The following is a 27,305-nucleotide window of genomic DNA, read 5'->3' as shown; positions in this document are numbered from 1 at the left end:
ATTGATCGTCGGCTTTTCCTCCCAGCTACATACACTTTAAGAATATATCATTAGATTTATAAAATTTATTTCGAGGACTGTTATATATCAAAAATTTTAATAATTTGTCATAAAATTTGTATTATATCGTGAATTTCAAAAAATGAAAATTATTCGATATCAGAAAGACATACTTCGTATTCAGAATGCAATTCGATACGTCTGAGGTGCTCTCATGTCCCACAAAAAATACTGTCGAAACGCCATAAACGCTCATTCTAGATCCCTTAAAGCTTTTCGGATAAAGAATGTATCTATTTATGACAATATTGGTGGCGCTATTTAGTTACAGAAACTTACTCTTTCAAGCTTTTAATACAAACAATTTCTTTTATTTTTTTGATGAAATATGAGTATAAAATTTCTTTGCTGCTTGTTTCACCTATTCCATCTGTTTTAAAGGCAGTATTGATCACCTATCCCTTGCAAATTAGGAAATATGATTAAATAGCGCCATCTATAGTTTGCATTTAGTTAATAATGAGGCCAATTCTATATACATCAAGCAACCGTGAGGGCAATGTTTATATTTGGACACTGTCTGTATTTGATCGTTCTGACCATTGCTGACCATGAATCTACGACCTTACAAGATATGATAGCTTATAATGAACCTGAACGTTGAAGCCACAATCAGTACGCAATAGCATCTCAGACAGGCACATGGACACCATAGACTTCGACCACATCCACGTGTAGTAATTGTAGTTCATTCCTTGGCACTTCAGCGATACGCGCGGGATGAAATCCTAAAAGCAACCAGACAGAAGCTTTATTGAGTTATACAATAAAGAAGATCGCTTATGGAAGTAAGAATTTGACTGGATTTGAGAACTTGGTTTCATCAGACTTTTCAAACTTCAAGTTAGCGTATAAACATGTTTATCTACATTGGACAACTGAATGTTAATATATAGACATAATTATTTATCTTCACCAAAACTGAAAAGAACATTTTGCATCAGAAGCTTTTCGAATATTGGACCCCAACGAACATTTCGTTTCTTGGCACAAAACCCTTCGCAGAACTTTTTTTCCAGAACAGAATGCCTATCCAACGACATTACTATTCCAGCATGGAGACCATACCATTTGTACTACTTCTGCTTTTATGCCTTGCTTTAAGTGTCATGGTTATGGTAATGCACGTATCAGAAACTAAACTAGGCACATTACCAGGGCGTGTCAAGAGGAAACTTCACCAACAATAAAGGTAAATTTTAACTCTAAAACCCGGGTCTAAAACTTGGGTTTCAATGAACGTTTTTGGTTGTTATACCTTATATCTTTTCAATTCAAGTTGGAATCAATTATATTATAATATTAATTGCGTGTTTCTACTTGAAATGGACTAAACAACAAAGCAGGGAGACAGTAATAATAATATCCTAATATCGATCTTAACACATTTGACTATGGTGTAGCAAATGACATACACGTGAAATAACCATTATGAACGAAATTAAAATTGACTCAAAAGATGCTATTGCCTGACAATTAAAGTATATATGTCGTTGCTTCCAATTCCTATTTGAGTCTAGAAACTTCTAGAAGACATCAAAGTCACTCACACCTAACGAAATCTCGACAACCTTTTCAATCAGACGGCGCACCCGTTGAAAACTTACTGATTCTATTCTATGTCGTGGTAACTCCATTAACGAAAGAAAAGTTTCTCACGCCTTACCCAATGGGGTACCCATGCCACTCCTACCAGGTCTGGGGTGGAGAAAAGGTGAATTTTGCCGTCCCCTTGAACATCCCGAAAAGGTTGGCCCAAATTTTTGCCGCCCCTTCTTCTTCTGCCACCCTTCCTTTTTGCCGCCCCTTGCTTTTACCCCGGGGCGGCTCGTGCCACCAAAGTCCCCAATATACGCACATGTTACCTTTTATTAACCGTGGTCACCACACCGAGTTAGTCGTAAGAATTTGTTTAAACGTTTCTTTCATTCAATTTATTGTTTTGTGTGGGTACAATTTCGAAATTCTTATTCAGTGTCTTGAAGCCGTCTCTACTTAGCTATGTCATTTTGAAACGAATAAATGGTAATTTCAGGTTGATAGTAATTATTCTCTCACCCTTCGTTTCTTTTCAGAATTAGAACACAACAAGATTGTCAACAACTACTAGACAACTGAAACCGTGATTGGAGTGAGAATTGGATTGCTATAAGCTACATCTATGCAAAAAAGTTTTAAAAAAAGAAAACTTGAAGGAACTCGTATTTATATTTATATAACTGTGCACGAATAAAGCCAGAGCGATCATTATCAAACTAATTAATGTACATCATGTATAAAGGAAGTTAAGCGTTCGTGATGACATAGATATTCATATAATCAGATATTGTAAATAGTCTGTACACCCAACTAAAAGTTGTTAATATTATACTATTAGAAGATTTATTTATATGCAATCAAAAACCACACGTTTTGGTGAAAAGTAGTAATCTAATATCACTGCGAATTTTTTGAACACATCTGACGCGTTTTAAGTGTTCAATATTATAGTATCATGGAATACGATGGTTATTTCATACAGGAATCATGATATTTGATTTTTATCCAAGTCTTTGTGTATAGAGGAAACGATTTGAACAAGAAAATACTATACTACGAATGTCCCCCATAAATGTTTCAAGGAAGACGATACAAAAATCAGAACGCGTCAAACACGGTTTGGACATATATTTTAATCATGCAGGCATACAAAAATATTGGAAGTACCCAAGCCGTGTGGAGCTCCAAATTGTTAAAAGTCATATGATATGCGAGAAAAGTGCGTTTGAAGATGAACAGTTAGTAAGGCATGTTTTTATTTAATTTAAATATAAATAAATTGAGTTTTAAGTTCTAACATGTGTCAACATTTATATGGATAATGATGCAAGCTATCTTTTAAAGGTATTTCGGAATTTGATGACGCCATCATATTTTGGCCAATAAAGGTCAATATTGTGTATATTTTTAAATCAAACTTACTCCGAACATCCAAAACTATATTAAAATAGTTTAAAAGATAGACTTAGTTAAAACATGTGTACATCAGAGAAAACAGACAATATTTTGAGTTAAGAAAATACAGAGAAATCGCATATTGAGAAATTCTTTTTTGTACACATGTCAATGAGAAAAATAAAACTAGTGGCAAATGGTGGTCATAGACCATAAACCTAGCTGGGGCATGATGTTGTTTTGGAGGTATCTCACCCCTTAAAGATGTTCCAAAAATGTTCCACTGGTCATGATGTTTGTTGTCACCGAGTTTGAGTCCCGTACTCCTTACAAATGTCATTTGACCCCAGATAACCTTTGACCTGACCCCTGCACAGTGTTTCAAAGTGTTCCCCTAGTCAGTAAGTTTGTTGTCACGGAGTTTGAGCCCCAAATGTCATTTGACCCCAGATAACCTTTGACCTGACCCCTGCACAGTGTTTCAAAGTGTTCCCCTAGTCAGTAAGTTGGTTGTCACGGAGTTTGAGCCCCGTACCCCTTACAGATGTCCAGAAAATGCATTTCTAAAATTTGACCTTTGCATGACCTTTGATCTGACCCCTTTAAAATGTTTACCACGTCATGAGATTTGTTGTCACCGAGTTTGAGCCCCATACCCCTTACAGATGTCGAGATAATGCAATTGTAAGATGTTATCCCCTTAAGGGATCTAAAATGAGCGTTTATTGCGTTTCGACAGTATTTTTTGTGCGACATGAGAGCACCTCAGACCTATCGAATTGCATTCTGAATACGAAGCATGTCTTTCTAATATCAAATAATTTTCATTTTTTGAAAATCACAATATAATATAAATTTTATGACAAATTATAAAAATTTGATATTTTTCAAATTTTTGATATATAACAGTCCTCGAAGTGAATTATATAAATCTAATGATATATTCTTAAAGTGTATGTAGCAGGGAGGAAAAAAGCCGACGGTCAATTGAAAATATTGACCTTTCATGTTGAAGATATGGATTTTTTTCCCAAAAAGACCTAATTTTGTTTGGTGTTTTGGGGAAAAAATCCATATCTTCAATACGAAAGGTCAAAATTTTCAATTGATCGTCGGCTTTTCATCCCACCTACATACACTTTAAGTATAAATCATCAGATTTATAAAGTTCACTTCAAGTACTGTTAAATATCAAAAATATCAATTTTAATGATTTGCCATAAAATGTGTATTAAATTGCGAATTTCAAAAATTAAAATTATTTGATATCAGAATGACATTCTTGGTATTCAGAATGCAATTCGATATGTCTGATGTGCTCTAATGTCCCAAAATAAATACCGTCCAAACGTTCATACCCCAGCCCTTAATGATCTTTGACCCCAATTCCGTGTGCAAGTTATGGGCACTGGGTAAAGCCGATGCACATGTGTAAGTGACGTCATTGTGCTATGTAATATGTGGCAGAAGAAGCATTTTGAAGGTATTTGGTTATATACCGGAAATGCCCCCTTAATGACCTTTGACTCCAAATCTGTTTGCACCCTATCATGCCTATGGGTACTAGATATAGCCGATACATTGTGCAAGTTACGTAATTGTAGGGTGTAACATGTAGGAGGAGAAGCATTTTTGTTGCCAGAAGAAGAAAGCAGAATCGGATAGCATTAGAATACCCAGCTAGGTAATTAAAAGCTTCCTTTGTTTGTCACAATGCTTCCAAATAAATTGCAATGGAAAGATATGTATTCAATCCATTCAAACGGATTTGATGACGTCATCATATTTTAACAACATAGTCATTGTACGATGAAAAAATCCCATCGGTACCCATGGGTCACCGATATCGCTATCGGGCCAAATCATACGTTCAGCCTAAACACACATTCAAACAATTTTCCATATTGACATTCATGCAAGGATACTGGGTTATTTTACTAAATTTGTATCCCTTCGTAACTCAAGTAGCCATTCATAAGTAACGATTACTTCTATATACGAAAGGTACCGATCGTAAATTTTTAATACACAGTTAATAATATTGGACTTTATGCTCCCCGTATGATAAAAAGTTCGGCCTGTATAAGTCCTCAACGACGCGAAAGTATTTCAAAAACAGCACTCCTCTGCATATCCTTGGGTCTCTTCTCGGTTTTGGCGGAAAATTCAAACAACACTTTGTGACCACTGACGACATTTTTTCTACTCGCAATCGGGACAAGAGTATAAGCCGTATCTCCAGACTCGCTTACAACACGGCCACCAACCTTTACGTCACCACAGTCGATAAGCTGGAAAAAAGAAACATTTTATTATTATTATCAGTGGCGTCAATCCATTCCGAAAAGTAGCGGATCTAAAGCAGTGGGGGGGCAACCTCGAGAAAAATAAGTGTAAAATATGGCCACGTAGAGTCTATCTCGTCGCGCTTGTACGACGCAGTAGGGTGTCTGAGGGGTTGTGTCCCCCTCAAAAGTAAGAAATGAAGGCCCAATTACAGCCATCATACTGCAGTTACTGTCCGTTTTCCTATACACAATACACAGTGCTCTTTCCCATTGACGAGTGACCTCTACAAATAGCCCTACGTTAACAGTATGGGGATATGACTAGTTAACGTCGCTGTGTGAAAAATAACCGGCCAATATTAAAAGTACTCTTCTAAAGTTCTAGAAAATATAGTTTTTTAACATGTCCTAAATTTTTAGCTAATTTAGATGTTTGGAAATATTCGTACTTTGGTGTTTTAGTTAATGTTATAGGTAATAGTACATTGCCTAGTTAACGTCGCTGTGTGAAAAATAACCGGCCAATATTAAAAGTACTCTTCTAAAATTCTAGACAATATAGTTTTGTAACATGTCCTAAATTTTTAGCTAATTTAGGTGTTTGGAGAGGGTCGTACTTTTGTGTTTTAGGAAGGACATGTAAACGACAGATAACACCAAAAATATGAAGAAATTATTTCCAAACCGTGTTAAGTCAAAAATCATTATGTTGCTCATTTTCAAGAATGCTGGTTTACAAAAAAGCACGCCATTGTCTGATTTCGTGAACAAAGCCACACATAACATTGTTTCCTTTCGTTTCCTTTATAATCGGTTACCCAACTGAAGCTATGAATACCAGCTTTATTGCGATATCGCACATGAAAACAGTCACTTGTGCACAACCAGAGAAGATCCGATTTAATCAGTTGAGCTGTTTCAATGAGTGTTATCTTGGTTTAATAGCTTTTAATGGGGTTAAGTCCTGCAAAGGTCGAGATGAATTCTACTGTAGACATGACTGCATCATGTTTGGTGGACCACTATGGCAGTATAAAGTGTGTACAATTTTATGTTGGTGAAATGAAGGCCCAATTGATTATTATTATTATTATTATCATTATTTATTCTTACCTTTAACCCCCAAACGCGTCTGTCAAAATGAAGTACAACTCGCCAATTGGTGACGTCATAGTCTCCGACAATAAATGAAACTCGGCCCATAAATCCACCTTTCCATATGTTTAGCATTTCTACATGCTTGACATCTGTGAAGAAAATGATACGAACGTAAATCGGTATTGTAGTCCAATAAAATCCCGTAACCATCGTGCAAATCATGTTACATTACACATGTTCAGGTAGGCAATGTTTGTCGAGTCCTCACTAGCATGACTAGAAGCAACGTTGAAAGTCGCCAAGCCAATACTTTGAGTGAGGCAATAACATGTTATGTTCACGTGTCACGTGTAATGTTTGCGGAGTAATGATTAGTGGTGTAGCAAGCGCCTCAGGGCCCGTGGACAAGGGGCAGTGTGGGCCATTTTCATATCTCCTCTTTTCCCCCTTATTTCATTTTTGCTTTTGCTAAGGGCCCCTGGACTTCCTCCACCCTTTCCACTCACATGTACAACCCTGGAGGTGAAAGTCGGCCAAGCCAATCACAGTGTGTCACGCGTCTCGTATAAATGCAAATCATAAGTTTTCCGGTCGCAACTGAGCCAAATCAAATTTAATGTCACCGCGCACAATACGCCTTGAAACACTATACACGGAAAAAAAATTTGAAATGATTTTTACATACCACATTGAACCGTGACATTTACTGTAGGAGTCCGAGTGTACGTAATATACTCTCCATTGTCTTCGACGAGTTGTAGATGAAATAATTTCTCCGTCGTATCGTAAGAGTCACTATGGTTGATGATTTCAACATCAAATTTTACAAACTGGCCGATTCCGACATTCAATGTCTCGTTTACTTCTCGAAAGTTTGTATTGCTTTCAGCGGTGTCATTAATGGAAACAACATCTATAAGATTTACCAATAATAGAAACCAATTAACTTAATTAAGTACAACCGTTTAATGACAAATCATGTTGCTACTGATAATTTCCTACATGTTTAATAAACGGTGTGTTCTGCAGCCTGTCTCAAAAAAATTGTGCAAGTAAAAACTACCCTCTTTGGCAATTAGAAAATAACGATGTGCCATGATGCTTACATCAACGTCAAGGGCCGTTTGTTCTGTTCAATTTGCTTGTTGTAGTCTCGAGATATGTTTAGTTAACAACGAAAGGGTAAAATCACAAAGAGGGCACTTTTTACTTGCACATTTTTTTTTTGAGAAAGGCTGTAGATTTGGCTCGTACACTGCATAGATACATTACATCGATTTCAGTAAGCCTAATATAGCATTCACATAATATGATATGATATTGATTTTATAACCAGAAAGTAAGCGGCTCTGGAACCATTTGAATAAGAAGTGTCAGTCAAAAAAAAAAGATCAAATAACTATACGGCTTATATTAATAGTAATAAGTGAGAGCCTCTTTTTGCTTTCAGAAAGGTACTTTTTCAGCATTTTAAAAAAATGTATTTTAAATCGCTTAAGTTAAGGGATCTAGAATGAGCGTTTATGGCGTTTCGACAGTATTTTTTGTGGGACATGAGAGTACCTCAGACGTATCGAATTGCATTCTGAATACGAAGCATGTCTTTCTGATATCAAATCATTTTCATTTTTTGAAATTCACGATATAATACAAATTTTATGACAAATCATTAAAATTTGATATTTTCATTTATATTTTGGATATATAACAGTCCTCGAAATAAATTTTATAAATCTAATGATATATTCTTAAAGTGTATGTAGCTGGGAGGAAAAGCCGACGATCAATTGAACATTTTTACCTTTTATATTGAAGATATGGATTTTTTCCAAAAAGACCTATTTTTTTGGGTGTTTTGGGAAAAAAATCCATATCTTCAATACGAAAGGTCAAAATTTTCAATTGATCGTCGGCTTTTCATCCCACCTACATACACTTCATACTGCAGTTACTGTCCGTTTTCCTATACACAATACACAGTGCTCTCACCATTGACGCGTGACCTCTACAAATGATGTATGTTGGCAGAATGGGCACTTGCCTAGTTAACATCACTGTGTGAAAAATAACCAGCCAATATTTAACTTATTCTCCAAACTTCTAGCAAATATATTTCTCTAACATGACCTAAAATTACAGCTAGGTTAGATGTTCAGAAATAGTCGCACTTTTGTAAAATATGAGTGAGGGCAAGGCATAGCTAGCCAACTCCCCGTGTTAATTGAATGGAGATTTGACCGAAAATATTGGTATCGGACCGCTCACTTCTGAAGGATGCCACAAAAAACGGTACAAGCTACATTTAAACTATTCTCTGGCAATTATCATGATGAGTTTCTTATATAGTATGCCGAAATTGGGTACTGTAGGTGATTGACAAAGGGTCGCACTTTTGTGTTTTAGGAAGGATATGTAAACGACAGATAACATCAAAAATATGAAGAAATTATTTCCAAACCGTGTTAAGTCAACAATCATTATGTTGCTCATTTTCAAGAATGCTGGTTAACAAAGAGCAGGCCATTGTCTCATTTCGTGAACAAAGGTCCACTACCATTGTTTCCTTGCGTTTCCTTTATAATCGGTTACCCAACTGAAGCTGTATTATAGCAGCTCATTGCTATATCGCACATATAAAACAGACACATGTGCACAGCCAGAGAAGATCCGATTTAATCAGTTGAGCTGTTTCAATGAGTGTTATCTTGGTTTAATAGCTTTTAATGGGGTTTAAGTCCTGCAAAGGTCGAGGTGAATTCTACTGTAGACATGACTGCATCATGTTAAGTATAAATCGTCAGATTTATAAAGTTTACTTCAAGTACTGTTAAATATCAAAAATATCAATTTTTAATGATTTGCCATAAAATGTGTATTACATTGCGAATTTCAGAAAATCAACATTATTTGATATCATCAGGACATTCTTCGTATTCAGAATGAAATTCGATATGTCTGATGTGCTCTAATGTCCCACAATAAATACTGTCCAAACGTTCATACCCCTTCCCTTAAAGAACACGATTTGTTCTGAAAAAAGGTCGTAGTCATAATACGGAACAAATCTCATTCCTAGGAGTATGTCGAAGCTTCAATTTGTTACAACATTACAAAAGATAAATTGATAATGATAATGATCAATCCGCTGACTTACTAATTGAACCAGAAGCGCCACCAATGTTTGTCAGTCGGACAGGTAAAATTCCTTCACACACAGGACCAACGAGAACCGATTCAAAATTTATTGCAGGGCCGCACCCATCATAGTCATCGAAACCATACGGTCCTGAAAACAAAATATGCACTATTTCAAAATCTAAATAAACATACAAATTTATTGTTTTAATTATCATTTTAAGATGGTAAAACATATTGTAAACAAGCACATAAGCAAAATAAAAGCAAGATTTACGTGTCATATTGCCGACTAGAGTGCAATTCTACTGTTCTTATTACAAGACTGCCCTACCGTAACCCTAAACTCCGTAAACGAGGATTGGATTCAAGTCTAGCAAGTTGCACCCTATTCTGTAATTGTACCTACATTTTAGTGTTAAAGTTTTTGCTAGGGTAGTCTTGTAATAAGACTAGTAGAGTTGCACCCTATTCGCCAATCGCTCCTTTGCTGCATTCCATTCTTTATTTAAATCTTGTTTATAACTTTGTTGTACCAAATGTTTGTTGTAGTTTAAAGCTTGCTTTTGGTATTTTATATGTAAAGATGCCATATGCATTGGGTGCTATATAATTTATTATTAGTAGTAAACAATAAAAAATCATAACGATATCAATGTTGACATTATAAAAATCATGAAAGAGTCAAAAGACTCACTGAGTCTGATGTCTTCGGAAGGGAGTTTCATAGATGAGCAGGACCGCGACACTCCAGCACTTGTTGGAAGACAGAGTACAGCAGACAGTACTAATGTGATTTTCACATTTATAATTAAGATTACGTCATTGCCAGAGCTTGTTTTATTAATGATTGACAGCGGTGGGCGGATTTATACTCTTTGTTTTGTGAGCGGTACAAAAATGTGATTCCCTGATAAATTAATAAATTAGAATTCGGACCATCTCTTCCTCAGTCCTCTATGGTATCTTCTCATTACACGATCCATACTGCAGTTACTGTCCGTTTTCCTATACACAATACACAGTGCTCTTTCCCATTGACGCGTGACCTCTACAAATAGCCCTACGTTAAAAGTATGGGGATATGACTAGTTAACGTCGCTGTGTGAAAAATAACCGGCCAATATTAAAAGTACTCTTCTAAAGTTCTAGAAAATATAGTTTTTAACATATCCTAAATTTTTAGCTAATTTAGATGTTTGGAAATATTCGTACTTTGGTGTTTTAGTTAATGTTATAGGTAATAGTACATTGCCTAGTTAACGTCGCTGTGTGAAAAATAACCGGCCAATATTAAAAGTACTCTTCTAAAATTCTAGACAATATAGTTTTGTAACATGTCCTAAATTTTAGCTAATTTTATAGGTGTTTGGAGAGGGTCGCACTTTTGTGTTTTAGGAAGGATATTTAAACGACAGATAACACAAAAAATATGAAGAAATTATTTCCAAACCGTGTTAAGTCAACAATCATTATGTTGCTCATTTTCAAGAATGCTGGTTTACAAAAAGCAGGCAATTGTTTCATTTCGTGAACAAAGGTACACATACCATTGTTTCCTTTCGTTTCCTTTATAATCGGTTACCCAACTGAAGCTATAATACCAGCTTTATTGCGATATCGCACATGAAAACAGACACTTGTGCACAACCAGAGAAGATCCGATTTAATCAGTTGAGCTGTTTCCATGAGTGTTATCTTGGTTTAATAGCTTTTAATGGGGTTAAGTCCTGCAAAAGTCGAGATGAATTCTACTGTAGACATGACTGCATCATGCGTAGTAAGACTTGGCCGGCGACGACGCTTGCGAATTGCATGTATTCAACTGCGGTATAGCATGGTATAGGCAGTTTGTACAGAGTGTCTCATCTCATAGTATAAAATCTCTGAGATAAGGTGCCCACCTCCCGCCTTAAAGCTAACTAACACCTACCATAATCACATCGTTCAAAGTAATCCTCTGATATGGTAATGTTCCCTGTTCTATTGGTCGAACGAGAGATCATGGGTACACTACCAGTCAGCATAATGCTAAAATGTTTCTCATCGGTTTCCTCTGTTTGGTCGGCAAGAATGTTAAACGTGTAAGATACTGTTTCATTTACAGTCACAATGATTGTTTCTTCTATGGCGTGCTCGTATGTGTAATCTTCACCTTCTATGGCTGTTCCATTATCTGTGCTTACAGCTGAAAAAGAAAATATCGGCAACATAAGTGTTATACATACGTGTTTTCCCGCACGAAACTCTAAGCTAATTTTAACACACAGTTCAATACAGTATAATGTGACTTATCAATAAGTTTATGCTTCTCAGATAAAAATTGAAGTTGAGGAAGCATATAGCTCACAGTACAATGTGATCGGCACTTTGATAGCAACAGGGCTGCATCAATGTCTGCTTGGCCCTGGGCTCCATTTTCTGAGCAATAGAGCAGGCACTCAGATGAAGGCGTGATTTAACTAAACTGCTGCCCCGCTCCGCATTCACAGCCTGGTCTTTGACAGATCCCCCATCTCCACGTGTTGGCATTGAAACGCTAAACTCTAGTACGTAATGTATTTAAGGGGAAGATTGGAATGTCATCTATCCCTACGGAAGATCAGCCAGACAGTAACTTGAGTAGGTTTATTTTACCTTGAAGGCATGGAAAGTCTTGCAAATATGGGCTAACTAGCCCCTAAGCCATGCAATATGTTATGAATTAGTAGGACTACAACCATAACAACTGGTATCTACTGGTCACTTTATACTTTTATTTCCACATGTTTTTTTTTTATGTGTGGCTTTAAGCTTCGCTCAAGCTCGTCGTGGAAGGTCAGACCCTGGTTATGTACGTATATCTGTGTAGATGAGGCGCGAGGTTGACTTCCATTTTATGGCTATCCAGTTCGCATTTGTCTTGGATGGATGTTACACTGATTTTGGAAGCTGTTTTCCATGTCAAAATATATTGATAGCCTGATGGAGGAGGGTGACATCCCGCTATCTCTAAGGTCCGCTATCTCTAAGGTTCGCTATCTCTAAGGTTCGCTATCACTAACGTGTAAAGTCTATGGAGATCAGAATCACGCTATCTCTAATAGAGAAAAAGGTTCGCTATACCTAAAATAAGGTCCGCTACTTCTAAGGTTCGATATCACTAATTTAGAATAAGGTTCGCTAGTTCTAAGGTTCGATATCACTAATTTAAAATAAGGTTCGCTATCACTAATTTAAAATAAGGTTCGCTATCACTAATTTTGAATAAGGTCCGCTATCACTAATTTATTGAAGGTTCGCTATCTCTAAGGTTCGTTATCACTAACTCCAATAAAGGTCCGCTATACCTAAGGTTCGCTATCACTAATTTTGTTTAAGGTTCGCTATCCCTAATTAATTAAGGTTCGCTATCTCTAAGGTTCGTTATCACTAATTTCGATTAAGGTTCGCTATACCTAAGGTTCGTTATCACTAATCTTAAATAAGGTCCACTATCTCTAATTTTAAATAAGGTCCGCTATCTCTAATTTCAAATAAGGTCCGCTATCTCTAATTTTAAATAAGGACCGCTATAGCGAACCTTATTTGAAATTAGAGATAGCGAACCTTATTTAAAATTAGAGATAGGGAACCTTATTTAAAATTAGAGATAGCGAACCTTATTTGAAATTAGTGATAGCGAACCTTAGAGATAGCGGACCTTATTTAAAATTAGAGATAGCGAACCTTAGGGATACCGGGATTGTTAAAATTAGAGATAGCGGACCTTATTTTAAATTAGTGATAGCGAACCTTAGAGATAGCGAACCTTCAATAAATTAGTGATAGCGGACCTTATTTAAAATTAGAGATAGCGAACCTTATTTAAAATTAGTGATATCGAACCTTAGAAATACCGAACCTTTTTCAAAATTAGTGATATCGAACCTTAGGTATAGCGGACCTTTTTCGTAATTAGTGATAACGAACCTTAGAGATAGCGAACCTTAGAGATAGCGAACCTTAGAGATAGCGAACCGTAACCTGGAGGAGTACTGCTGCAGAATGGTGAAACCATTGTTAAAGTTTTGTGAAAAGTGTGAAATTTGGCTCAGATGTAGTATTCAGTCTGTTGAACAATTCTAGGGGGAGGGCCAAAAATGTTTTGTCCAATATGGCCGCCATAGAGGTCATCGAACTTTATACAGAGAAAAAAAATCAATTTGAGACCATTTTGATAACAATCGGAGCAATTTTTCAAATTTGACCATTGACCTTTTTGCTTATAACTTGAGAACCGTACATCACAGATAGGTCAAACTATATTTTTTCTGAATCCTTGTGACAAGAGGAACACTTTGGTATGGTTTATATTTTAATTTGAACAACTTTGAATTTCAACAAATTTCCGTTGACCATAACCACAAAAATCTGTAAATATCCTTTAAACAATGAGGAACTAACACAACTGCTTTTAAGCAGTTAAGCTTTTAAGCTTTTAAAAAAGCTTTAACCTCTGATAAGAATCTTTTACTTCTCTGTTTAACCTCTGATAAGAATCTTTTACTTCTCTGTTTAACACACAGCAGTGCAATCTTAACTTGAATGAATAAGAGTGCAGGACCATAGGAGAGAATAGTCTTCTACTTACTAATGATGCCATCGCTATCCCCGTTATTTGTGATATCAACACACACTGTCCTTCTACTTACTAATGATGCCATCGCTATCCCCGTTATTTGTGATATCAACACACACTGTCCTCCCTTCACAGACTGGCCCGTAAGAAGTGAAAGATAGATCAATCAGTGGTCCGCAAGTGTATGATTGTTCCATTCCTAAAACAATGACAACATTAGAGATAACGATAAAGAATATTATTGTTTCGTGCTATGTGTAGTTTCAATAAAGGTCACACGAGTCTTGGGAGATACCCCAATGGGCACAAATGACGTTGAAATAACGTTGAAATATATAAAGTCTGCACAAAAAGTAACTCAGCTGTTATAAATACGCCTATAGATTCAGAACTAATAATTGTTATATATACTCATGGCTTGGCATTTACTTGGCATCAACTTTTAAATTTAAAAGTTTGTGAATGACAGACCACTCATGCAGAAATTCTAAATTCTGCTGTACCTCAGTGACATCATCAATGGCTCTTTTTTCACCTATTGTAAGGTCATCAACGTACTTCCGAACCTTCATTTTGCTGTCATCAAACTCAGTGATAGATCCAATGATAGTGCCCTGAGGTACACCACCCACTCAGAGTAAGTATTTTTGTACTTCACTGTAATCTTCACTGCCTTCGAAACATCTGTCAGCACAAGTGTGCCAACATTTTTACGAAATAGGTTCTGCGTTTTGACTCAAGAAGATTTTCTTACCTGATTCATACTTTACAAGGTATGTTTTTGGAGTGCCTGCAGTAATTTCCTCTTCTGTGTCATTAAGACCATTGATCGCCATACGCCGAAGAGTCGGGGCAGCATAATACAAAAATCCCCCATATTCGGCAACACCGCTATAGGGTCCAGTGCCTGAGGTTGAAAATAATGACAATAATAATACTGAATTAAGTATCTTACTATAAATAGGGGAATGTTGTATGTATCCCGCTAGGGATCAATAACAAGAACACCAAAATGGTTTGCTGATCGTCTTTACGTGGATTCGTGTAATTTCCCGGGTGTCTGATAAGCGGATAAAATCGAGTCAAGTGATATCGAAAAAAGAATTTACCCGGACAACGGGAACCTCCGTGTCGGAAACACATAATTATTTACTTCTTACATATTCATCTTTTCCTTTTCATGGCTAAAATTGTGGGGCTCTTGGCTAACCGGATGTACGTGTTACAAGTTACAACCCCACGTCATACTAACAACACCATCACATGTTATACTGACAACACTATCACATGTCCTACAGACAGCACCATCACATGTTGTCGGTATGACAACCACAATGAGATATTAAATTTGCCTACCTTCATCAGACAGAACTGTTCTAGTTTTCGTCTGTAAGTCGTACACTTCAAGTTTGTTAAGCAATGCATCGGTCCAATATAGCTTGTGTTCTATAGAAAATAAAAAAGAAAAACAGACGAATGCGCGCTTGACATATATATCACTTCACAGAGACAATGTGTGCTACAATATGCTATTTTAGGGCTAAATTGTCCAAAGAAGGACAGTCGTGGCCTAAAGCCGTTACAAAGGAGATGCAAGTTACAATTTTTGGTTACAACTATCCATGTTCAGCCATAAAATCGGAATAGGTGATGTAGATTGAAGTTTCACCTACCTTGTGAATTTGCTGGCAATTGGATAGGCCTACTTCATATTTTTGCCATAGTTTATATTTCATGCTTCATTGTGACAGAATGCATCACTATTAATATATCTAATATTCCATGTGGTAGAGCCTATATCAATATTCAGATTCTTCCACACACTGTGATATACTAATGGATTTTTTTTTTTCAAAATGACCCTTCCATAACATAAAGCTTGATTATGATGGGATATGTAAAAATAATCCAGCCACCCAAAATATTTTACTTTTGGTTTGATCGATTTAGCATCAGGGTCCTGAGAATGATATTGGCAAACTGTTTTATCATGATACAGGATTATATGATTCTCCTTTTCCACTTAAAACCGATTAAAACAGAAATAGATATTTCACATTATGCTGTAAAATTAAATACATGTGCATGTCAATGCTTTTATCATGGTTAATACTGTTTTCTTTGTCACTCAAGATATGTTAAAAGACAAACAAATATTGCAAACTTATAGGTTAATGAACGCGTATTATTTGTTGGGAGAGAAATTAGACAAAATATTGCATGCGCGCTGATGTTGATGCGTCTTATGCACGAGCCCCGAAGTGGGAGTGGATTAGACGCATCAACATCAGTTATCGATTGATTTACTTGTGCAGCCCTTATTAAAAGTGGCACAATTGTGATTTTACCCTTTCGTTGATAACTAAACATATCTCGAGATTAAAACAAGCAAATTGAACAAAACAAACGGCATGTGAGAGCTAAGACTGCGCCCTTGACATTAATGTAAGCATCATGTCACAACGGTATTTCATAATTGCCATAGAGGGCGCTATTCACTTGCACACTTTTTTTTGAGACAGGCTGTATAGAGCCTTGTCGCCCGTACTATTTGACACGTTGGGCGTTGGGCTCGTGTACTTAAAATTCAAAAGCGTCCTTAAATGGTAAAAATAGGGTATTTATTTCGAAAAAATGTCCTTGATTCCAATATTATTAGAGACGGATATCAAAACATTGATTTTTTTGTGTGCAAATTGTCAGGCTGTTTTGAAGTTTAAAATGGTTGATTTTGGATACTACAAATCATTATTGATTTGGTTACCTTCTATTATCTATCAATTTTCTTTACAAATTGCAAATCATGACCCTCAGGGTGCATAATTTTGACGTGATATTCTTTTGCAATACAAACCCATTTCGTTGACTGTCATTGCCCATGGTTGAATAATATCATCGTCGGCTGCTATAAGTGACTCGTCAGTAGTCGTGCCATCGTGAGAGTACCTCCTGATCTGAGAGCCCTTTTTTGACCATCCAATATAAATCAACCTATTCAAAGCCAAAAAATGGAAAACATAAAATATTTCGAAATTAGACAATATTCCAAATATTCATATTTAGTAGAGCAGCCCAGACCCAAAGGAGCAGCGTTGCACACTGGTTAAGGTCTTGGCCTTTGGGGCGAGATGTTCCGGGTTCAATTCCTCGCAGGACCCAAAAAATCTGGTAAAGGCGGGGCACATGATCCATGATAAAAAAAACTCGTTACTGTCGGTTCTGATCAGGATAATAAGCCCGATTGTTGGCTACATTTGTCTCATGATGCAGTCATGTCTACAGTATAATTCACCACGACCTTTGCAGGTCTTAAACCCCATTAAAAGCTATTAAACCAAGATAACACTCATTGAAAACAGCTCAACTGATTAAATCAGATCTTCTCTGGTTAAATCCACACTTTCACATGTTTCTCTTATACCTGTGCGGTATTGGAATAAGCTGGTATTATAGTTTCAGTTGGATAACCGATTATAAAGCAAACGCAAAGTAACAATACTATGTGGGCCTTTGTTTACGAAATGAGACAATAGTCTGCTTATTGTTAACCAGCATTCTTGAGATTATTTCAGTTCATTATCCTTATCAGAAATGAGTCAAAACCACTAATTGCTCACTAATTGACCACTAATTGATAATAGCCCCTCGTGGGCAGATTAACAGCTGAACTGATCTAATCCCCCTGGTTGCCTTGTATGCCAAGAGGGTTGTTAATTAGTCAGTGTCGCAAAGGGGATTTGCGGCAAACCATGATCACAGCAGTATTCACACCTCTGTAATTTGGCCGATTTCCTTTTTTGCTTACAATACGTTAACAAATAAATTTAGCGATTAACAATCAAAACAATTACACTACCAACAGGTCCATTGTTTCTTGCAGTGTTTTACTTTTTTTTCTTAAAGCGTAGTGAATTATAGTGCACTATATCCACAAGACTTAGACCACTACGGTCTCATATTATTCCATAAATCATTAAACAACAACACTGGGACGCGCAGCTAAAAAGCGCACACCATAGGTATTTCTCAATTGACCTTTGGAGCCAAGATCAGCTGCTCAACAATTAGCAGTAAGTTCCTTGTCCAGGGAATTTCAATTTTTACACGAGAGCGTACTAACCACCGCCGGGATTCGAACCCGCACCTCTCGCGCCATGGTCGAACTTGACTGCTACCCATTCCTTTAGTACGCTTAAGGGAAGGGGTATGAACGTTTGGACAGTATTTATTGTGGGACATTAGAGCGCATCAGACATATCGAATTGCATTCTGAATACGAAGAATGTCCTTCTGATATCAAATAATTTTGATTTTTTGAAATTCGCAAGGTAATACACATTTTATGGCAAATCATTAAAAATTGATATTTAACAGTACTCGAAGTAAACTTTATAACTCTGATGATTTATATTTGAAGTGTATGTAGGTGGGATGAAAAGCCGACGATCAATTGATAATTTTGTTTGACCTTTCGTATTGAAGATATGGATTTTTTTTCCCTAACACCAAAAAAATTAGGTCTTTTTGGGAAAAAAATCCATATCTTCAATATGAAAGGTCAAAATTTTCAATTGATCGTCGGCTTTTCATCCCACCTACATACACTTTAAGAATATATCATTAAATTTATCAAATTTACTTCGAGGACTGTTATATCTCAAAATTGTGAAAATATCAAATTTTAATAATTTGTCATAAAATTTGTATTATGTCGTGAATTTTATAAAATGAAAATTATTTGATATCAGAAAGACATTCTTCGTATTCAGAATGCAATTCGATACGTCTGATGTGCTCTCATGTCCCAAAAAAAATACTGTTGAAACGCTCAAAACGCTCATTCCAGTTCCCTTAAGGGTAGACGAGGTATTTTTGGTCGAAGCAACCTAAAAATCGATTTTCATTATCTAGATCAATATATTATTGAAAATTAATACCTTGATGTTTTGCAAAAGTTCATTCTACAAATCGTATTCTTTGCAAACTTGCTTAATTTATTGTTGTTAATGAGTTATGTACGTTTTACAAAAGTGTTGTTGTTTCAGCACTCTTTACAACGTAACTCAAGAACCACAGCACCTATAAAAGTATATCTGTGATATTTTTAATTCTTCTTCACGCTCGCTATGAATTGAGCAATGCAGTTTTTGCCAAAGCTCACTACCATTCGTAAGATGCTGTGAACTATCAAGTCACAACAGTTTAAAGTGTATTAAAATAAGCTCATTTCTTACTGTGTCACAGATCCAAAAGCAAGAGCGCGTCCGTTTCTTGGTTGAAAATCGCTGCTGGCTATAGAACCTTGGCCTGTTCCGTCCATATTAATGTATTGTATGCCTTTAACCGCGCCCGTTTGTGTAAAATAAACGATACGATTACTTGTATCTAAGGTAATTCCCCATGGATCTGTGAATGAAAAAAAGTATTCATAATGGTGTAAATGTAACAAGTATACCAACCCAGTTAAAAATATGTTACCGAAAAATTATTTTAACCGATGTTAAACTTTAGAAGAGATGGCATGTTAAAGAAATCCACGAATTTCGTATTTTATCCACGGTGACTGATACTCCTTTTACCTATTATTGGTATGAAATCAAGTTAAATATAGTGCTCTAGCTGCAGAGCAATTAGGATATGGGGTAATCCATTTGTTCAAGATGGTTGCCACTTTGCCGCCATAACCAAAAACACTTAAATAGTTTTGTGTGTTTTAAAAATCAATCGGAAATGTGAAAAGTTGTTTAAAATGTTTGGTGTTATAACTCAAAACGGTAGATTAATAAATGTCGGGTGAAAGGTCATGAAAAGTTTTTAAAATATCTTATATGAAAAAATGCTGCAACAACTGTTTAAAATGTTGTCAAAATGTAATTGTTAACTTTTTGTTTTAGATAGCAAACCTTTTTGTAAAATATTTTATCAACTTTTTGATAACATTATAATGTTTTGCATCTATTTTTCAAAAATGTTTTTAGAACGTTATGTTAACGTTTTATAAAATACCCTCTATATAACCAGACAATAAAACCTTTTCTGTAAAACGTTTTGTTTGTGCTTGCTGGGCATCTTAATTTGAAGGCTCTTCGACGACTTTGAACAATTGACCTTTCTGAGCTAAAAATCAACAGCCATCTTGGACTTGAAGGTAAAAAAGAGTCAAATTATTATTACTTGTAGTCTATACTGTCCAAGACTCAATCCAGCATTTTCAGACATGTCACTTCGAGCCTACCTTGGCTCCTGCACTAGGACACACTTTTAATCTCAAGAAAGTCAACAAATAAATCCCATTCATCCATTTGACTGAATAGGACTGAATACACAGTCCATTCATAGATTTGTCACCTACCAGACAATAGAGATAAATCAATGAAGGACAAACTGATCACAGTACTAGGCATGTCCACACGGAGGGCTTTATGCTTAAGCAATGCAGTTCTCAAGCAAAAGCCTCGGGAAATCTGCCGTATGAACGCTCTCGAGGACTTTAATCTCTAAAGTCTGCCCCAAAACGTATCCCCAAATTTATCCCCAAGAAATTTCATGATTTCTCAAGTGATCCTCGGGTTCCACTGCCATGTGACCGATACATTTCCCGATTCTTGGGTGCTGAGCATAACCTATATGACCCTGTATTAATATATTTAATACGGCTCAATTAGTTGGGTTACAGCAGGTATTTAAAATCTATAGTTATAGTAAGGTACCGGTTGCAATTCCAGATCTTGCGACATCAGAGTCAGATATTGCAAAACAGGCTGTAATTGAGTCATGTGGACACATACTCAGGGATTGACTTGGGGATCATAATTCTCGAGCACACCAATCCTCAAGAATTGTATGATTGTCTGAATATGACTAGTATTTGGCTAGTAATACATAATTTCACACACCACTGGTTAATGTGGCCACTGGCTATTGTCATGAAACTTCCAAGTAGCCTATTGTAATCAGCATCACAATGGGTTTGAATGCATCATAAATTTTCATTCTGTTAGGTGTCAGAAATAAATAACATTTTTGGGCCCATCCATGTGACTTGTTTATGCAGGTCCTAAGGTAGGCTCGTAGTCACATGGAGCTTTAATTAGAGCCTATTAGGCCAATTACAATTGATTCTTAGTTTCCTGTTTCCCCCCCGCGTCCAAAGTAGAGAATTGCAAAATATTTAATTATTTTATTTATATTTTGGATTTTCTCTTTATAATTAACTTTTAATGACTACCATTTGCTACTTTCTGACTTTGATCATATCATCTATAATGATGAATAAACATAGAACCTAATTGTACCATTACTTATGTATAAAATCGAACATAGTAGTAAAATAATTAAATGCATGCTCCTTGTCAAAATGGCTTGATGTAGGTTGCGACCACTTATTTTAAAATAAAGAAAATAAAAGATAATTAATAATTAATAATTAAAAGTCGCCTCATCCCTGGTTTTCAACCATGAAACAGGAAACTAAGAATTAATTGTGAAGGGCCTTATGAAGGCTATTAGTCGACTTTGAAAATTTGACTTCTGTGAGCTGATAATTGGCGGCCATTTTGGATTTGAAGGTTAAAAGTAGGTCAAATCATCAAAGTGTGCCTCATTACGGTAAACAGATAATTCATGAAAAGGTGAGAACTTGCAATTTTACTCAGTGGCGGCCATTTTAAATTTGGCGACCATCTTGGAAAGAAATAATTTTGGCCTTTGCTCCAGATTCCACATCAAAAGCTACAAATGAGCCAAACTTGGTGATTTTCAGGTAAAAATGCACAAAACTTTCACGCTTCTGCAGCACTATTAGATACCGATAACATTCTACGAGCTTACGCCCTGCGAATTATGATACCAATACCCCCTGATATGACAGTGATAGTGCCGAGGTGCAAACGAAATAGTGCCACACAGAAACTAGCTGCTTCTTTTTATAGATTATTTCACCATTGTGGTTTCTACATATATATACGTACTTTGAGGACTGACAAGTATTTCTCCACCCGTTCCATCCAGGTTAAATCGAAGAATCTGGTCAGTGTCTCTTGAAACTACGTAAAGCTTTTCATCTACAGGATCATAATCCACACCTCGGACATTGGACATCGTCATTGATGGTGTTATTTCTACTTCTTCCAAATCAGTTAGACAAGTTAGGTTGGACGTGTATATCAAATCAGTGGATGTGGAAAACGTTAAGAAGTCTATGAAATGATTATGTAACAATATTAGATTATTCCTTTACCGTACCTGATCATGATGATTCGCATGATTTGTTACTGCAATTTCTACCAAATTTAATATAGGTTATTTAGGGTACCCACGATCTGCTCTGGCTGGCTCTCATGTTTGCGCCCCAAGGCGGTTTGATGTTTTGCCAGTTTTCGTACCTTAAAAGGGCATTTCGTGATCCACAGCATTATCCCCCACTTTTCCCAAAAAGGTTGAGATTTTTATATCACTGGAAACCTCTGGCTACATAATGTTTGTGTACAAAATGTCTTGCAGAATAATTCGTTTTGCAAAGATATCGTGAAATTTGAATTTCGTTCTGGTTACAACACATTGTCTATGGAGCAGTGTAATACACATAATCATGCATAACTCGCAAACGCAAAATCAGAAGCAACTGAAATTTTGGGAATAAGCTTTTTACGTGGATATAAACTGAACAATGTCATAAAAAGAGGATGCTATGATCACGAAATACTCCTTTAATAAACCAAACTAGAGATCTAACCCAATGGTCATGATGGTGATCAATGTACAGATATCATATTTCATTTAATGAAGTAAACTACCATTTCTTCCATGCTTTCTACATAAGGTCAATACAAACACTTTATTAGAGGTCCCGGTTCAACCATTTTTAAATTCCACTCACTATTTCCTCTTTGAAACTCTTATACTTCCATGAAGACAAATCATTCCACTTTTATTAATGTATTAACACTGTGTACTTTCATTCTGGACAAAAATAAGTCCACTTTTCAAGAAAACTTTAAAGAAAATGCTCAGTGTGTTGCAAAGATGATTTCGAACTATCAAATCATTATCCACGCAGAAACAATGTTTTAGGACAGACTTATCGCAGTCTAAAAACTTTTTTTTTTTAAATTATTATAATATGGAAGACTTGGAACAAATCTTTACTTTGATTACAGGCGTATTACATCAAATCAAAGTTGGTGTCCTTTGAGGCTTAGTTTTCTATAAGGCTGGCATGTTCTAATTACAACGTATGAATGCAACACCTTAATCACTTAAATGAACCCGAAATTAAAAAGAAAATCAAGAGGCGCCCTGTGGAAATGTTCATTCTACCATTCTTTGCAATGGAGAGCTGATTTGGTGCTCTGTGCCCTTACGTGAGCTCATGATTGCCGAATTCATTACCGTGGAACAGTGCTTTGACCTGTAAATTATCAGTGTACTATAAAGGCTTATAAAGGCCTATTAAATTTCTTGATGGATTTTGAAGGTATATTATAGGCCTAATTGTGATGTGTGTGAGTATGATCGTATCGGGGGGGGGGGTACCTGTGGCGTGCCGTGGCCGCTGCTACCCGGGGCTGCAGAAAAGGTACATTTTACCGCCCGCTTTATGAAATGCCCGAAAAGGTTAACCGATTTTTTTTCCAGCCAGCAGGGCGCTCAAGAAACTAAAAGTTGGTGGTAGTGGGGGTATGGGGTTTAAGGATCAAAAGATATCTGAACTTTTTTTTTTAAGAATTGGGGTAACTCCCCCCCAATCCCTTCTCTCTAGCGGCGGCCCTGGTAGAGACCAAAAGCAAATTTTAAGCTATAGTTTCATTCGTTGCAAAATTTTCAAGCCCTTTTTCATTAATGATTCTTCTTGCCGCCCCTTCTGCCCGGCTCTTTTTTCATTAATAATCTTCTTGCCGCCCCTTCTTCCGCCGCCCCTTCCTTTTTGCCACCTACTGCTTTTACCCTCGGAGGCTGGAGCCCTCAAAGCCCCTCCCAAATACGCGCATGGGTACATAGGCCTATATGTTGTTAAGTTTAATAGAATTTAGATGTCATACATGCCATGAAAACTAAGACTGGATCCACCCGGCCTCTTGTTATCCGGGGATAGCCGGGCAGTTGATAACAGATGGAGCTTTGACACAAATCTTGTCTCTGCAGGGCTGGGCATGTGCCGGGCCTTGTAGGGACCAAGCCCAAAGAGCACGGAATTAGCGGCGAGGCTTGAGCCAAGGCAAAAGGCTACATGGGTAGCAAGTCAACACTGAATTACCCGGCTACCTGGAATCGGGACTTGGCCGGGGTTTTACACACAAATATTGCCCCGTCGTTCGGGGACGTGGCCGAAAGTTAGTCAGGAAGATTTACTAACTTACCCTAAAATGCATAACCATAATCCTAACTATTCCTATACTACCCTAACCCTAATAATTCATGCTAACCAGATGGGGGTGGGGTGGGGCTCAGCTCATTCTACATGGATAAAACACTGTATTCTTTCATTCTGGACCTTATTAAATCCACTTTTTAAAACTTCAATAAAAAAAATGCATTAAACCCTGGTCCCCTGCAGCGCCTGGGTACCTGGGAATAGCATGGCCACGTGCCCGATCTATTCGATGGAATTGGCCGAGAGAGTTTTAACATGCTCTATTTGAGTGGATAATGGTTTGGACCATCTGTGTTTGGACATTCAAAATCATATTTGCCACACAATGTGATTTTTTTGTTGAAAATGGACTTAATTTCGTCCTGAACGAAAGTACACAGTGTTATAATGTTTTGTTAATTCTAAATTGACCCATTTGTCGGAAGATGTTTCTAAAATATAGGTGTATGAATGAGTCTGGTCGATGTTGTTTTGGGGGTTATGTAGAGACAATTAAAAGAAGGTGACCTGATATATTTGGAAAATCAAATTCTTTAAAACTTACGTATAACATAAAATGTCATCCCTTTCAAGCACTCATGCAAAAAGAAAATGTAAATGTTTTTGTAAATGTGACTAATTCTAATGGAATTACCGACATTGTCGATGTCTACAGTATTTTTATTAATGATGATCATCATGATCATGTAATATACTGATTTCAAGTGAAAGGCCCTATTTTTTTCATAAACATATTGAAATTAGAAGTTCCAACTCAGTGTATTTCCCAAGATATCATCAAAAAACTGCCTAACGTTTTGAGCAGATAAACTGCTCTTCTTCAGGGACAGACAACAAAATATAAAGCAAACAGCAAGAACTACATGCTGTAGTTTAAAAACAAATTCAAGTCAAAACTTGAAGGCAAGTTCAAATTGAAAATAAGTAGCAAACAAAGACAGCAAACTCAGAGCAAAATAAGTTGTGTCTTCTCTCATTGAGAGCAAATTCACTACTAATTCATCAGTTTTTTGATGATTTCTTTTGAAATACAATGATTTAGAACGCCAAATTTCAATATGTTTATGAGAAAAATACGAGCTTTCATCTGATACCAAAATCAGTATTTTGATGAGGTAAAGTGGGGGATGAGATTTTCAATCAGGTTACCCACCTTTAAGATGATAACACTTACCTTGGTTGCCCTGTGATTGAGCTAAATGCATCTGAAGCAGCGACACTATTGCCACAAAAAGAAACGCCATCATGTTAACTGGAAGGATAAATATAAATTATGTTTGTTTGTTTGTTTAAACGGTCGCTCCGTGTGGAGACACACTTGGGTCCTGATGGGACCAGGCTCAAACAAAATGCTGTCTGTATATTAAATTCCAGTTTACTCTGATAAACACAATGAACTCTTACAACATGGAAAAACAGTGGCATGAACGACGGGAATAAACATAATTTTTCACCAGATTCGCCGTCGCAAGTAATAAAGGAGACAAGCAGAAAAAGCGATCTCGGCCGGGAATTGAACCCAGGACCTCAGGTTTACAAGACCTGTGCCTTAACCACTTGGCCACGGCAGCTTCGTGATTAGGCTAAAAAAATTAAAATTGTTTATAAATTGCTTAAAAGTGAAGGATAATCATTCAAATTGTCATTTGGTATTTTTGAAATGAAAAATTTGGCAAAAACAAAGAAAACAGCAGTATTGATGAAGTTGAAGCCCGATTCAAATACATGTAAGCTCATGTAGCTACTGTTAGTATATAAATTACAGATTCATATAAAATGTCTTATTTTGTCTCAAATACACAGCATTCGGCTGAACCACTAGCAGGCTATGTTAGCACATCTATGACAATGCCAAAGGTACTAAAATCTGAATTTTGATGATTTTACGATCGTCCGGATGAGCTAGTCCGAATAATCAGACCCAGAACTAAATATTAATTTCTGACATGATCGTGTACGGATGAGCAAATGACTGAATGGGCCTTTGAACTTATCGCCTCCCCACAATTTGTAACATATTAAAACAAGGAGTGCCAAATCGGTTTTTTTTTTCGAAGATGTCATCAAAACCTGTTGAATTAGTTCGAACGTGAGACTAATTCGACAGTTTTGTATGATATTTCTGGAAAGTTACCGATTTGGAACACCTAATTTCAATTATATTAAAGAGAAAAATAGCATCTTTCATTTGATATCAAAGTCTGAATTTTGATGGGGTGCAGTGGGGGATGAGGCTGTCAATCAGGTCACAGTGTCTCCACATGGAGCGACCGTTTAAACAAACAAACAAACAAACACACCTACCTTTAAGCAGCTGAGGCATCGAAGAATACAGGTTGTGTCATTGAGTATCACAACGAATAATTATTTTCGCTGATGATTTCGGGGAGTGCTGGTTGCAAAAGTAGTCCTAAACATTCCGACTCTTGCTCCGTGATGCATCACAAATTAGGCAAATTATTTTCTCGCTTCAACTGTTTCTTATATATATGATATGAGATGTTTTGGTATGTATTAACACAAATGCATAGTCCGAGGACAACATTAGAATTTTTACAATGACCAAATTTCCAGGTGATTTGGTTTGAAAGGATTCTTTACGTAATTTTTATCAACTAATCTGCATAATCACGATAATGAGTCCATCACTCCACAGATCCGCCCAAGGATCTGTGGTCTATTCATATTCGAAATGTAAAATGTGATACGAAAGATTTGTTTGTTTGTTAAATTTTTTATTTGTTTATTAGTTTGTTAAAACGGTCGCCCTGAATGAATACATGAGAACAGGCTTATACAAAAAAATTCAAGCCAGGTT

The 27,305-nt window shown here is 36.5% G+C and overlaps 1 protein-coding gene across 1 annotated transcript; it reads right to left on the bottom strand.

Moving 5' to 3' along the window:
• Positions 1-4,308: 4,308 nt before the first annotated feature.
• LOC140164048 (uncharacterized) lies at positions 4,309-26,876 on the bottom strand. The gene is made up of 13 exons (XM_072187313.1): positions 26,792-26,876; positions 25,662-25,739; positions 22,086-22,313; positions 19,350-19,521; positions 16,970-17,106; positions 15,472-15,561; positions 14,870-15,022; positions 14,189-14,314; positions 11,449-11,703; positions 9,535-9,666; positions 7,066-7,293; positions 6,396-6,529; positions 4,309-5,285 (listed from the first exon to the last, which is right to left on the bottom strand). Exons 1-13 carry the CDS (start codon positions 26,808-26,810, stop codon positions 5,085-5,087), a joined length of 1,953 nt encoding a protein of 650 aa, XP_072043414.1. The 5' UTR covers positions 26,811-26,876; the 3' UTR covers positions 4,309-5,084.
• Between the last annotated feature and the right edge of the window lie 429 nt (positions 26,877-27,305).

Source organism: Amphiura filiformis, chromosome 11 (assembly GCF_039555335.1).
Source record: "Amphiura filiformis chromosome 11, Afil_fr2py, whole genome shotgun sequence".
Taxonomy (NCBI): domain Eukaryota; kingdom Metazoa; phylum Echinodermata; class Ophiuroidea; order Amphilepidida; family Amphiuridae; genus Amphiura; species Amphiura filiformis.
Note: the sequence above shows the minus strand (reverse complement) of the source record. Positions and strands in the feature narration are given on the sequence as shown.